Here is a 14,443-nt window from a genome sequence, read left to right on the forward strand (position 1 = left end):
GAAGGGGGAGGAATTTTTGAGTCCAAAACGAATAGCACAAGCCCATAGAAAACATTTACTTCTCCGGTCCTTTAATTTTCAATCTAAGAATTCTCAGASAGTGGGGAAAAAGTCATTTCAGCAAAATGAGTAATTTTCTAAGATACTACTCCCCTCAAACAAAAACAACCCTCGACAAAAATAAAGCCTGCAGCTTTCGAGCTCCAGCTCTCTCGAGAGTCCCCCGTTTCAGCACATTTTAAATCTCCTTCTTACCCATTCCGTTCAAATGCACCGGCGTCTACCAGAAAAAATAATTTTTAAAAGAATTAAAATAATAAAAAAGGCGATCAGAGCAGCGAGAAGTTTATCGGCCACATCTGGCCCTTGTGAGTAGGACTGGAGAGGGAAAACCCGCCCTGGACATGGCCGAAGCTTGGGAATTTTCGTGGAAGCCGTTGTAATTAGAGTCTGCTCCGAGTAAACAAAAAACTTCGTAGGGTCATAAATCACCAGCACATACATTCTTCAGCTTAACACCCCGCTTTTCCAATGGGCTTTTGTAGTTTCTTTTTCAAACAAGAGCGAGGTGCTAAAGCTGTAACAAATGTGGCCCGGCCCAGGCTCGCGGAGCAGCACGCGCGTCCAACGAACCGGTCCCGCTTCTGGACCGCGCGAGGGGAATTCTGCGCATCTTCAGCTCCCGCGCTCCTGCTCCCGCGGCATCCCTCTCGATCTGTTAGCGGGAAAAGGCAGCTCTACCTCCCRATGACCAGTGGTGAAGCCTGTCAGAGCTTTCGGAACAATTATTTACATCTCCCAGCGCCAGGATGGAGAGGGTAGAAAAGGCAGAGCTGCCTCGTGGGTTTATTTATTTTTTATAACTTCTTACCTGTGTTATCGTTCAACCGGGGGAGCATTCAAGGAGAAGGAGCGAAGGCGAATCAGGGTGGCGCGAGTTTGCAACTGGAGTAGGCAAATTAAGGAGAAGAAAAGAAACTACTTTATTGCACCCCGGTGGATCTTGCCGACAACTTGCTCGGACGGATTTTTTTTTCCAAAGATGCTTTGATTTGTTGGGGGACTCGCTCGAGTCGAACGGATTTGGAGAAAAATAGAAATTCTTCCCAAACAGCTTAAAATGGTGTAAGAATGCGGCCCCCTTCGCCTGAGATCCCAAGCTGTGGGGAATGAGACGGGGGTGCTGGGAGGGGGGGCGGCTCACACGGTCCCCTTAAAAAAAAAAAAAAAAAAAAAAAGGCTCCCCCACCCCTGACTTCTCGGTATCTATCTGGAAAGCTGTTTCTCTTTACAAAGACTTAAAATGTTGCAAGACGGTTATAATACTGAGTGACAAGGGGTGCTGGAAAGAAAGGAACCAAATGGATTCTGTTTTTTAGAGCCAGTAGGAATTGGCCAGCCTTCAATGTCAGTTTTCGAAATTGATTCCATATGTCTCGTCCAGGGAAAGGGACGAAAAAAAAAATAAAAAAAAAAATAAAGGAAGGAAGAAGGAATGAGAGAAAGAGGGAAGGAGAGGGGGGAAAAGAGGGGAAATAAAAGTTGTGCAAAGCAAAGCCCATAGGATTCCTGTCTTGCTCTTTCTTCCTTTCTCTCTCCCACCATCCTTCCGAGCAGCGTTGGCAAACCACCCCATGTCCCTTCCCAAGGAATGGGGATTTTCTTTTCTTTTCTTTTTTTTTTTTTTTTTTTTTTTTTGGAAGAGGGAGGGAGCAGCAGCCACAAAGCCGCTCCCGGGGGTTATTTTTAGCCTGCATTTGCTGGAGAGGGAGAGGAAACGCGTAGCGGGGCCGAGGGCAGCGCGGGTGCGGACGCTGCGCGGGGCGGCGCGGAGCTGGGGCAGGTGGGGGGGCAGCGGAGCCTATTGATTTCCCGCGACGTGTTGGGCTAAAATCTGACCCTGAGTTTTTAAGGCTTTTCCCCCGACCTTTAGACACCGCTGCCAATAAAGCGCTGATATATTTCGTATTGAGCTGCACGTCAAAAGGAAAGCGAGTGGGGATTTCCTTGTAACCCCTTCCCTTATATTTGTGCTAAAAAGAAAAAAAAAAAAACAGAGTTAACTCTCTAACATCACCTCTGATTTAGAGCCACCCTTTTCAACTGGTTTGGTTATGTGCAGGCAAGTGTTGAAATGTACTCATTGCCTTTTATTTCTTTCGCCTCTCTCCCTTCTCCTCTCCCTCCTCCTGACCAAAAAAAAAAAAAAAAAAAAAAAAAAAAAAAAAAAAACTTCAAACGAAGCCGTCACCGTTCCCAACCTTTTGCCTATTTAGCTGAAAAGCAACAGGGCTTTCCCCTTTTGTCTGGTCCCGTTCAACTCCGTTTCCGCATAGCGCGGTTTGCTCCGGCCCGCGCGGGCGCAGAGCCCTTTGCGCGGAGGTGCGGACGCCCCTGCTCCCATTCCCCATCCGAAGCCGCGCCCGGGCACAGGTCTCCGCAGTCGCCGCCTCCCCGCTCCGCGCAGCGCTGTCTCGGTCTTAAATAAGTCTCCCCTATGGCCTACAATAAATTTTGAATTAAGGTGATGTGGGCTCATATTTACAGCTTCAATGGCTTCGTCGCCGGGAAAGAACGGGCACGGAGAGGACGGGAGGGATCTCGGGGGTGAGTGGGTGACAACACGGACTCACCGCTAACCCCGGAGCTTCTGGAGAGGTGACAGGCAAGTGGACAAGCTCGTGGCATTGAAATGAATCAAGCAGCACTTCCTCGACCCRCTCGGGATAGACCATTATCTCTATTTCGGTCAATTATAACTATAATGCGCAATATCCCAAAGTTTGTGGGTTTTTTTTTTTTTTCAGCAATATTCATTTACAGCGGGTTAGTAAAGAAATACAACTTAAAACAACGGTAAGAAGAGATTTGCTCGTTAAACAAGCGGGTGCAGAGGAGGAACGGAGTTGCTGGACGGCGGGAGAGCGGCGGGTGTGGAGCGGTGGTGGGTGCACGGGGATGCGAGGGGGACACGCGGGGCTCCCCGCACTCTGCCCCACCACAAAGGCCAATCKCCCACGCACAAAATGCCAAACTTGCAGAAACAAGCCCAGAAAGCCAAAAAAAAAAGTCAGCTCAGGATGTGCAAGAAAATGCAACAAAATAAAGCACCAGTGCAATACAGCCTCCGAGGGATCTGCATCCTTCGGAAGCCGACAATTTAAATTAATACAGGGCTTGACAGAGAGTGATGCTGTATTCCTGGCTCAGTCATCGTTCCTGGATGTCCCTTAATATTTAATGAAAGTCGCTGAGTTGCTCTAATTTTGCTACATAAAGGTTTACACTAGCAGACAGAGTTAAATACCGGCGCTTGGTGGTGTTAAGCTTGGCTGGAGAGCAGAGGGGAGGAAAGGAAAGTAAGAGAGGGAGAGAAAAGCGGGGAATTCTCATTCGAGAATCCGGTGTGAACATTTAATCTTTGCTCCTGTTGTCACTTTTATTGACTCCTTGCATGTTGGAGCTTGTAAAATATTTAAAAATGCCATCTCCCACTTCCTCCTTCCCTTTCAACACTCCCGGGAAGCACCAATTTGGTCCACTTCGGCTCTGGGAGGGTTGGGCTCCCGACTCCCCGTGTTCCGCGGAGGATGCGCTCCCGCGGTGACATTAAAGCAGGTAACGGTGCCTCTCTGTTCAGGACACATGTCTCTTGTCCTCCAGTGCTGTCCCTCCGTGACTTCAAGGGAATTTCCCTGGAAAAGCTCGTCTCTGTTTTACAGTGATCGCTAACAAGGTAGCGTTTGCCCACCAGCTCCTGCTGTATTTAAGCCTGATTTGCTGCTACTGTTACTACTGGGATACCTGCTTCTCCTGGGGTGAATAATGGGCCTCAATATGAAGGCACCTTCTCCAACTCTCCTCATAAGAACATTACCCTCCATCTCGCCATCCATCATCATCATCATCATCGGAGCCTTAGCAAGAGCCCGGCACAAGAGCACCGAAGTTCCACTCCTGGCACCAAAGCGCAGCCAAGTCCCACGATTTGGCCCCTTCTCTGCTGCTGCTGGAGGCGGCGACCAGGACGCAGCCACCACCGTTCTGCCTCTTGTCACCCCCCACCTATTGTTCTGCTTCCTCCGCGGCCGCCGAGTAGTGCGCGCAGCTACTGCGCCGGCTTCCTGCCCTCACTTAGCTGTGCAGCCGAAATATCATCATCATTATTATTATTATTATTATTATTATTATTATTATTATTATTCCTTTCGTTTTGCAATGGGGCAATCTGCCCCCTTTCCCTATAATAAGGCTCCAACCCGTGTTCGGTGGAGCCCGTCTGCTGAGGGAGGGATGGGGCCTGGGGGGGAACTTGCTGCAAAATTAGTTATATATACATATATATATATATGTATATAAACCACCGCAACACTGCAACGTAGGATTCCAAGCTGTAATTTTGGTATTAAGGTCGTGCTCTTTTACTAGGTTTATATGCCAACGAGGCGTTCCCGGTTTACCAAATTTATACAAATCTCTCCTTAATTGGTAATCACAGATGCTGTAATTTAAGACCCCCAGCTACAGAGCTTTCATATTAGCTGCTGATCTATTACTGTAAATCGCCTGAAATAATCAACTCCAGGGAGTGGGGTAGAGAGAGATTCTCGCTCTAAAATATCATCGCTTGCACATCATTTTCACTCGAGAAATGATTTATCTTGGACACCACTATAAACAACACAACTCTCTCCCAAACACACACACAATGGCAGCCGCGCTGCTGCTGACATGTTTATTGTAATAAATCAAGAAAGGGGGAAGAAAAAAAAAAAAAAAAAAAAAAAAAAAAAAGGTTGAGAGGAGAGAGAGGGAGAGGGAGAGAGAGGGAGAGAGAGAGAGGAATATTCCTAAAAATATCAATGAAATGCCTCGATGGGTATAAACACACATACCACCCTGTGAAGAGAAATGGGAGGAAATGAAGACGGCTATTTGTCACATTTTACGACAATAACATTAATAACAAACAATAAATTTACATGGACATATAGACACGCTAGGAATCGGGAAGCCCCTGCTACTTACAATAATCCAGCCCTCGGCGTGGCTTCGTGGTTCCTGAGAATTGTTTTATTGCGGACTCCTCTCCCTCTCCCCCTCTCTCCTTCTCTCCCCCTCTTTCCCTCTCTCTCCTTCTCTCTCTCACACAGGTTTTTTTTTTTTTTTTTTTTTTTTTCCTCCTCAGCTCTAGGCTTGTTTTTTAAAGGACAGTTGAATTTCACGTCAGACACAGGGAGACCATGGCTGCGATTTTCCTGACGAATACATATCTATTCTGCAACCTCTGCATTAATTATTTAATGAACCACGTGATGGGGAAGGGGGAAGGGGGTCTCTCAGTTTCATACTCAAAGGACCACTGTGACCTTCCACCGGAACAGGGCTTTTTTTTACAAAAAAGAAGTTTCGGACCGAAGCGAGCGCTCCCCGCATAGCGGGCGCGGCTCTGGGCGTGGGGTGCGCGGGGCGAGCTGCTCTGTCTCTCTCTGTTCTAAGGAGTTTAGACTATTTAAACACTTTTCTAAACCATCCTTGGATATTAAAAGTGCCGCAGCTCGGCTTAGTTAAGACACTTTCCCTGCATACATTGAGGTTTTCTACCAGCCTTGCCCTGAATAACCCGACTGCTGGGGAATTGGCGAAGAGATTTGGGCTCCTGTTCGCACATCTTAGAGCTGCTCCCTGTCCTCGCTCCGAGGCCTTCTCTCCACGTTATTACTTGGTCTTTATTGCGTTTTTTTTTCCTTTTTTAAAAATCTTATTTGGAATCGGAAGAGAGTTGCCTAAAGCAAGACACAGAGAAAGAGAGAAGAGGGAAAGAGGAGAGGAGAAGAGAGGAGGGGGGGAGAGAGAGAGAGAGAGAGAGAGAGAGAGAGAGAGAGAGAGAAAGAAAGANAGAAAGAAAGAAAGAAAGAAAGAAAGAAAGAAAGAAAGAAAGAAAGAAAGAAAGAAAGAAAGAAAGAAAGAAAGAAAGAAAGAAAGAAAGAAAGAGGCAACAAAGGGAGTGCGGAGGAGGGATAGGGTGCAGGGCTCAAGGAGAGCGGGATTGTCGATGTCCCGGCCCACGCTGCGCGTGAAGGACCCCGGTTCCCGCAAAGACAAAAGCGCGGCTGCGCAAACCGGAGCGGTGAACGGCGGGGAGATCGCGATTATTTTTGAATCGATTTTATCGAGTGGAGGAGGCGGGGGAGCAGAGAGGGCTCCGAGTGTGCAAGGGAGTGGGGCCGGGGGTAGAATTAAAAGGGGKCTCTGCGAGAAAGTACCTTAATGGGGGATCACACAGACGGGGAATTCACAGGGGTTGGGTGGACATTTCGCTCCAGAAAATGCAACTTGCGCTTGGTAGCAAACACATTTTTTCCTTAGCAATAAAACGAAATGTCCCTATGAATGCGGAGGGTTATTAAAAAAAAAAAAAAAAAAATAGCCCGACCTCAAACGACAACCGAACACACCCCTGCTCTCCACCTCCGAGGGCACTTTGGGTTTGTTTCATGCAAAACAAGCACCAAATTCGTTTTTTAAAACAACTCCTAGTTCAAAGGGTCGGAAATGCGGCCATAAACCGCAGCTTCACCCTCCGAGGTGCCGTGATCAAAGCTGGTTTCTTTCTAAAGATAAAATGAACGTTTATACAGTGAGAAAGCGAGATTGATTTACGGATTGAAACCCGCCGTTCTTATTGCGGATCGTAAATCTGCCAGGAGCCGCGAAACTCCCAGGGCGCCGCTCGCAGAGGCGCCTTGAGCGGCGAGCCGGCCCTAGAGCCGAAACCGCCGCCRCGCACATATAGAGCCTATATAGGCACCTACATAGAGGTGATTTTTTTTCTGTTCTCACATAAACAACCGTCCGTGGAGGCTGCGCTTTCATTAGCGCACAGGAGCCGCTTTTGTCCGTTTGGGAAGCGAGAGGACACAAAGGGGGTCCGGATGGGGGGCTTGGCTGCAGGGATCGCCTAGGATGGGGCTGGTCTTGGTGGGGACCAGCGGTCCGGCGGTGCCCGAGGGCCTCGGCCGCGCAGCCCCGCGCGGCGCCGGCCCCGCCAGAGCGGCCTTTGAGCGCGCCCTGCGCAGGGGTGAAGCGGGAGGAGTGCGGGGGATGGAGGTGGGAGGAGGGGAAAGGGACACCGGCAGACAAAGGAATATCTGAAAATGCGACGGGAGACGGAGCAGGGGACGGGGCTGCTGTTGCTCACGGCATTATTTAGTTTGCTCGGGGTATTATTATTATTATTACTATTACTATTACTATTACTATTACTATTACTATTACTATTACTATTACTATTACTATTACTATTACTATTACTATTACTATTACTATTTTATTATATTTATTGTAAGGCAAAGTGCGGATCAGAGGCCGCCCCACACAGACCAACCGCAGGCTCTGCCCTCCAACAACTCCTTCGTCTCGTTCCTCTCTTTTCCTCATGAAAGCCCGAGCAAACAGAGCGAAGTAGGGAAATAAAAGAGGAGACTGAGCAGAGTGGGGAAGAATTCCAAGCAGAAATATCCTAACTCCATCCATTCGCTCCCTGCACCGTGTTCTCCCCTCGCGTATTCCCCTCTCACATGGTCAAAAATATCAAAAAAGGAAGAAGAGACGAAGCGAAAGGCGCGCGGCCAGGCCGAGGCGTGAGCCAGGCTCCCGCACACGCGGAGTTTCGCCGCCCTCGGGCCCCGCGCTGCCCAGCACAATGTCCAGCCTCGCAGAGGTCAAGGGGTTTGAAAGGTCAGTTCGGGGCTCTAATGCCCAGCTAATCGCCTAGAAAACGTGTCCTCTGCGTGAACTCTATCCTTCCATCAGGGCCAGCAAGCTCTGAATTTTACATCCTCAAAATCTCCCCCCTCTGCTCCACGCACACAAGACACGAGAGGCCCAGGCCGCACCCGCGCACCGTAAAGGGACCCTGGGAACCTTTAATGCCCCCCATCCCCGAGACGCCACTCCAGGGGTGTCCTAGCTCGGGACACCTCAGGACATCCGACTCCCCCGCGAGGAGAAGAGATCCCCGCTCGCTGCAGAGGCCCGAGCCCTTCGGGACTCTCCCCAGACCCATCCCGTCCAGGGAGACACGGGCGAGTAGTGCCTGATTGTACAAAATAACAAATCAGAATAAGAACTGAAAGGGCTCCAAGCCCCGCCGAAAGGAGCGAGCAGCACCAAAGCAGCCGCAAACTCAAAGCCCGCAGTCTCCCGCAACCCGACTGCAAAGTTTCTGTACTCGCTCCCCTCGCTCACATCGGGCAGCATAAAATGAGAAAAGAGAAGGAAAAACCCGCATAAGAATTCACATATTGTTTTCTTTCTTTCTTTCTTTTTCTTTTTTCCTTCCTTCTTTTTTTTTTTTTCCTGAGATTTCTCGTGAAAGGAGACAATAACACGATCAGAAATGCATGCCAAGAGACCAGCGCTGTTACCTGCATCGCTCCCACATCCTTTTTCCACGGCCCTCATGTCTGGGCTGATTTCTTCCAAAGTGAGAGGTCTGGGGGAGGGGGCGGCTTGGGGGCTTTTGCTTTTTTCTCCCCCCAAAATAAAACATTCACCTTTACGGTCCAGATTTTATTATTAATATTATTACTTCCCCTGAAGATTCTGGTAAGGCTCCGGGCGCTTTTTTTCCCAACAGACGGTCTGCGGAGATTTGCTGTTGAATAACAATGGGAAAAGGATAAGTATTTAAAGAAAAGAAGTGATTAATGATTTTCTGTATAATTCTCGCATTTTTCTTGGCTTCTGTCTCCTTATAATGGCTGTGAACTTAGGTTCTATAGAAATCTTCTTTTCTCGCCCTTCTATCCTATTCATACTTTCCAAGCTTTGATTTGCTTCTATAGAACCTGCATTCCTAGAAGCATATGCTTTTTTAAGAACTATTTTTGTCATTCTTAGAAGCACTATCTTGAAAATAACACCCTCGTTGCACTCTCAGCAGATCAAAGGGTAAACAGTAAAATAAAATGCAACAACAACAGAACCACCCCTTCCTCAGGCATTACAATAAAATACAGCCTTTGCCACCCTCTCTGGGAAAGGAAATACAAAAACAACAACAACAAAGAAATTTTAAAAGTCTCTAGTTGTTGCCTCTAAAATTGAGCTAGTGAGCCCAAAATGCTCTCATAAATCCTCTTCTCCATCAGAAACATGTATCAAATCTGTATCGTGTGACTACATTAATATCATTTAAAATTATTAAAATGCCCATAGAAAGAAAACTATAACGGCCTTTTGTTTGGGCTGGGGGAAGGGCCACATCTGAAGACACTTTATTTGCAAGGTGGTCGCGCAGTGACTTAGTACAAATAAAGCCCTGGCAATAAACACAGTCCGGCCTCAAATGTCCCAAGCGATGCCTTTGTCTCTGGGATATCKCGCGGCTTATGGGGGGTCTCCGAGAAGCCCGTAAACACTGAACAAATAAGCAAAAGCCATTTTCGTTGGAGGCAAGTATAAGAAAATGATTATTTTCCTCACATGGGGAGAGGGGGAGGCCTCGCCCCCGCCTCCCACCCACGCACAATAGGCTTTTTCTTATATTTGTAACTTAGAACCGCAGTGTTATTTCGTCCAGAGTAGTATTTTTGATACTTTCTATGAGAAAGAAAATGAAAATTAATACAAGAGCTGCGGCTCACAAAAGAAGCCATTTGTCTTCTTGATTATCTATTTGCTTGTCAGGCTATGAGCTATCGCAGGAGCCAGCTCCTTTGTAATATAAAAATATACAGAAAACCTGCAAACACCGAGAAACATCTGTGCAAAAATTAGACTCATTAATGTATTAACTACCTTGGAGAAGGAGGTATTTTCTTTCAAATCAAGAAATTTCTCTAGAGAAATACAGCGCTCCATCCATTCTTTACAGCCAAGCCCAGCACTAATGACTACCTCTGTTTTGTCTGAAACCAGTTTGGGAAGAGCATATTAATATAAGCTTAGAACAAATAAATCATAATATGTAAGGCTTAGCAGTACTTAATGCTGATATACCCCATAGTCAAACATCTTTTGTTTTCATTAGGGAGTTGAGGCTGTGCTATTGACAATAGAAACCCCAGCTCAAAAGCGACGTGCTTTTTAATTAAAATTTTGCAAAATCTATTTCCCGCCCCCTTCACCTCCCCCCCCCTCTCGAAGAGCAGCAACAGCACGAAATCACACGGGGTCATCTTCACAATGAAACATTTATTTCCACTCGCGTTTTTTTCTTTTTTTTCTTTTTTTTTTTTTTCCCTGCTGTTTACACGGGGTGGCGGACGCGGCGAAGGACAAAAGGCAGCGGTGGCTCCGTGCCCGCAGCCCGAGCGCGGCGACACCTCGGCCGCCCTGGGCCGTCCCACCCGGGGCCCCCGTACCCCTCGCCTCCATTTCCCGGCCCGGGAAATTGCAGGTAGCACCGCCGGGTTTCTAACCTAAACCTCTTTCCCCCCCTCCTTCCCTCCCACCCTCCTCCCCACACTCAGAAGTGAAGCAGTTAACCCGCTGGACTCCAAAATGGCAGGGGGGCTCCTACATAAGGCTCCGCTCTCTCACTTTCTTTGCCCGCCACCCACTGAACACAATTTCACTTTGTTTTCGTGGTTCCCCCTCTGCCCCTGGGCAGCACCGCGGATTTTTGGCCGGTTTGWTGGTTTTCACCACCACGGGACTGTACTAGAACCGCTGAGTCTTTGGGGTGTCTGAATAAAAACTTTCGTTTTGTGGCTGGTAGGCGAGAGAAAAGGAAAAAAAAATAGAGGAAAAATATGGAGAGGGGGTCCAGTTCGTCTTGAAGAAACTGAGCCTCATTTATTAAAGTGAACGCTAGTTGTCGAGGTAATAGCAGACATAAGGTCCATCCTTTGTACGGGAGAGTAAACATGACAAATGGGGCAGAGCTTGGCGTGATTAAAGATGAAACAAGGATCCATCTTAGCCAAATCTGAAAACTACTCTCTACAGCCTCCTCTTAATGGAAGAGAGGCACAACAGCAGGGCCCGGCTTTGTTGGAGCCGAGCCTGCCTCTGTCCTTCCTATAAATATAGAGCACCCCTCCTTCCCTGGCTGTTAGAACAAAAAATATCCTGCGTTCGCTACACACACCCCCAAACTCGTACCCACAGMCACGCTCTCATCCACACACGGAATAGTTATAGGCTGCTGGCTGGTCCATTGGATCGGCTTTGAGAAGCTCCTTGCTGTAGCTGCAGGCTGCCCGAGGAGCTGGAGGAATTAGATCTGATCTTGGTATTTGGTAACTTGTGATCTTTTTTCCATTTCATGCGCCGGTTCTGGAACCAGATCTTGATCTGACGCTCGGAGAGGCAGAGGCTGTGCGCGATCTCGACCCTGCGCCTCCGCGTGAGATAGCGGTTGTAGTGAAACTCCTTCTCCAGCTCCAGGACCTGCTGGCGGGTGTACGCGGTGCGCGAGCGCTTGGGCTCCCCGCCGGAGTAATTGGGGTTTACTGAGCACACACAAAGGAGGGAGAAAGAAGAGAAGAAGAAGAATTACTGAGTTGTTCCTCCCCCCACCCCTGCCAAAAAGCATCASGCATTCTTTGGGGTTGGGGAGAATACTCAAAAAATACACCGCAAACCTTCTAAAAATATACCCAGAGCCTATCTCCAAATCTCCACCTCCATCCTCGTTGCCTGACGTATATTCCTGTTTTTATAAGGTCCCCTAGACACATTCTCCATGCCCTCTGCGAGAATGTGCCTACATGTGTGTGCATATATGTGTGTGTATATATATATAAACACACATCCTTACGTGAGCATCACTCTACTATACCGAAAGCTTTAAAGTTCCCCCTACACACATACGCGCAGATAAACACAGGGTTTTTTTTTCACTAAATATCACACTAACAGAATAAAAAAGAAAAAAAAAAGAAAAAAAAAAAGAAGGGGGAGGGAAAATAGTAAAAGTTTACTCAACCCGCCACTTAAATACAAATTACGAAAACATAAAACTTAACTTATGAAGATTCAACAGCCATAAAAAAGTAGCCTGCAAGAAATTGGAGGAGGATGGTAACAGAGACTTCAAAGGCACATGGCCAAGCAGAGCAATAAAAATTTATGGAGGATGTAATTATACCGCTCTGCAAACAGGCGCTCGTAAATCTCCGCGAATGGTTATTTTACAACTGGTGCAATAAGATTTCTACAAGACTTTGAGGTGCTACTTAGTATAAAGCAAAGCCTCTTTAGTTCACTTACCCGTGCTTACATGGACTTTTTTCATCCAGGGATAAACTACCGGCTCTTTGCACGAGGACCTGGCCGGGCTTTGGTTCAGAGAGTTTTGGCTGCAGGAGGGCGGCGGGCTTGGGGTGCCCGGCTCGCAGGGCTGATTTGGCTCAGAGAGGTGGCTCTGCAGTCCGGCCGGAGGATGGACATGACCCCGGGGGGATAAGACCGCTGCTTGGTGGCCGGAGCTCGGACAGGACGAGTAGAGCTGCTCGTTGCACGCTGACCGCGGCTCGTACATCGCTTCATGTTGGAAAGTGCCCTCTCGCCTCTGGCTGCTGTAATATTCCGGCGAGTGATTGGGAAGGTAATCGCTGTGGGAATACTCTTCACAGGGTGGGAACTTGGGGTCCACATAGTTGGAGTTGATCAAAAACGAACTCATGGCCATTAATTTCTTAGAATTGCACACACGAAAAAAAAAATATATATCCTAAAATTTATTCCTGTCCCCCCCTTTACTCGTTTTCCTGTTTCGTGAAACCCTCCTACTTACTGTCAAGTGAACAAAGTTGGAGTCCATGTGACAGCACGGGCCAATGGCGAGGTGGCCTGCGATCCCCGGATAAGGAAATCTGCCCGGCACGGGCTCTCCCGGGGCCCCGAGCATCCCCGGGGAGGCGGCCGGGGGCTCCCGCTCCCCTCCGGCCGCCCCCGGCCGCGCCGCCGCCCGACCCCGCCGGCCCCCTCCGGGCCCGGGCTCCGCAGCGCCCCGCGGGCTCGGAGTGACCCCCCCCGGCCCTCCCCCCTCGGGGGTGTGTCCTGAATGGCGCGGGGGGGGGAACAGGAGAAAAAATAATAAAAAAAGACCAAAAATACATTTTTTTTTAAAGGCTGCGGATCAGACTCGCTGCCCCCGTATATGGTGGCGGCGTCTCAGTAGGGTGATACAAGCGGGGACACTGCGCCCCGAGCCTGGCAGAGATGAATAGGGCTTGTTCGGGATCGATAGGAAATTCAGCAGCTAATTCGGGGTGCCCGCTCTCCTAAATCCCATTTAGCTGCGGCTTTAGTTGAACTCATTCCCACGCACAGAGGGGAAGGAAGCATGTTCTCTGAGCGAGGAATCAAGGGCTTTAAAAGCCACAGAAAAAGGGCACCCTTTACAAAAGCACCCTGAAATGCTCCGATTTGCGCTAAATTCCGAAAGGCGCGAAAATCCGTCCCCAGCCCCGCTTCTGCTCGGTGTCACCGCCGCCGTGGTACAAACCGCAGCCRTGGGGGACCCTCGTCCCTCCGCGCAGCGCCGCTGCCCGCCCCTCGTCTGAGCAGCTCTGATTTTACCTCCAAATCATGATAAAGTTTATCGCGGGAGAGCTCGAGTTGGGTTAAGGTCAAATCCAAAGATTTGTTTTCAGCTGCAAAGCGATTTTCTGTTTAAGACCTTTTTTTCACCCTTTCATTTAGGGATTTGGATTTTTTTTTCTTTGAATTTGATTTTTTTTTTTTTTTTGAGGAGGAGGAGAGTGGGGTTGGTTTTGCCTTCTGGGATTGTGACCTGTAGTGTTTGTGTCAACTACATATTCCCCTAGATACGAATTTGTGACCCAACTTCCTTTACACAAATTCGGATCTACAGGGTACATATAGAAGACAGATGCATCCTCCTTGGTCAGAGATCTTCTCCTACTGCCAAAATTATCTTCCAGGTAGAGGGGATGGGGAAGTGTTAAGTTTGTAACTAGACAGATCGAGAATTAATCTATAGATAAAGAGAATTAAAAGATTTTCAGAAGAAATACGATTAAAATATMCGCTCAAAAATCCGAATAATTGATCATTGTAATTAGAAAAATATACAGTCCTTTTCTACCTTTGTAGAAATCCGTTAGTACCTTTGTACTAATCCATTAGATTAGTACTATTATAAAAAAAAATAGTCTCCTGGACTGAATATGTTAGTATAGAAATAGACAGGGAGAACAGAACCCGAATAATGGTGCTTTAAAAGTAAAATGCGACCTTGTGCCTGCCTCAGTCATGATACTCTCCTAATTATTCTCGTATGGAGAAAGATTTCATCCATTTTTCGTTCTTGGAGGTCAACCAAGGTTTTAGTTTATACGTGCGTGTGCGGGTAAATTTTATATATATATATATATATATATATATACACACACACACACACACACATAAAGGAAGAAAGAAACAAATGAAAAGAAATGCAAAATGTAAAGGCAGATGGGAAGGC

The 14,443-nt window shown here is 47.8% G+C and overlaps 1 protein-coding gene across 1 annotated transcript; it reads right to left on the bottom strand.

Annotated features, from left to right (window-relative positions):
• Window positions 1-10,785: 10,785 nt before the first annotated feature.
• Window positions 10,786-12,689, bottom strand: HOXB4 (homeobox B4). The gene is made up of 2 exons (XM_026054449.1): window positions 12,223-12,689; window positions 10,786-11,462 (listed from the first exon to the last, which is right to left on the bottom strand). The coding sequence occupies exons 1-2, from the start codon at window positions 12,641-12,643 to the stop codon at window positions 11,146-11,148; spliced, it is 738 nt and encodes a 245-aa protein (XP_025910234.1). The 5' UTR covers window positions 12,644-12,689; the 3' UTR covers window positions 10,786-11,145.
• Between the last annotated feature and the right edge of the window lie 1,754 nt (window positions 12,690-14,443).

This window comes from Nothoprocta perdicaria, unplaced genomic scaffold (assembly GCF_003342845.1).
Source record: "Nothoprocta perdicaria isolate Ctin4 unplaced genomic scaffold, notPer1 scaffold_121, whole genome shotgun sequence".
Lineage (NCBI taxonomy): Eukaryota > Metazoa > Chordata > Aves > Tinamiformes > Tinamidae > Nothoprocta > Nothoprocta perdicaria.

Excerpts from the sequence above, each read along its gene's own strand:
- HOXB4 (XM_026054449.1), bottom strand. The coding sequence starts at position 12,643 with ATGGCCATGAGTTCGTTTTTGATCAACTCCAACTATGTGGACCCCAAG. Across the intron at positions 11,463-12,222 it reads AAAAGTCCATGTAAGCACGG|TAAACCCCAATTACTCCGGC; the intron begins GTAAGTGAACTA and ends GTGTGTGCTCAG.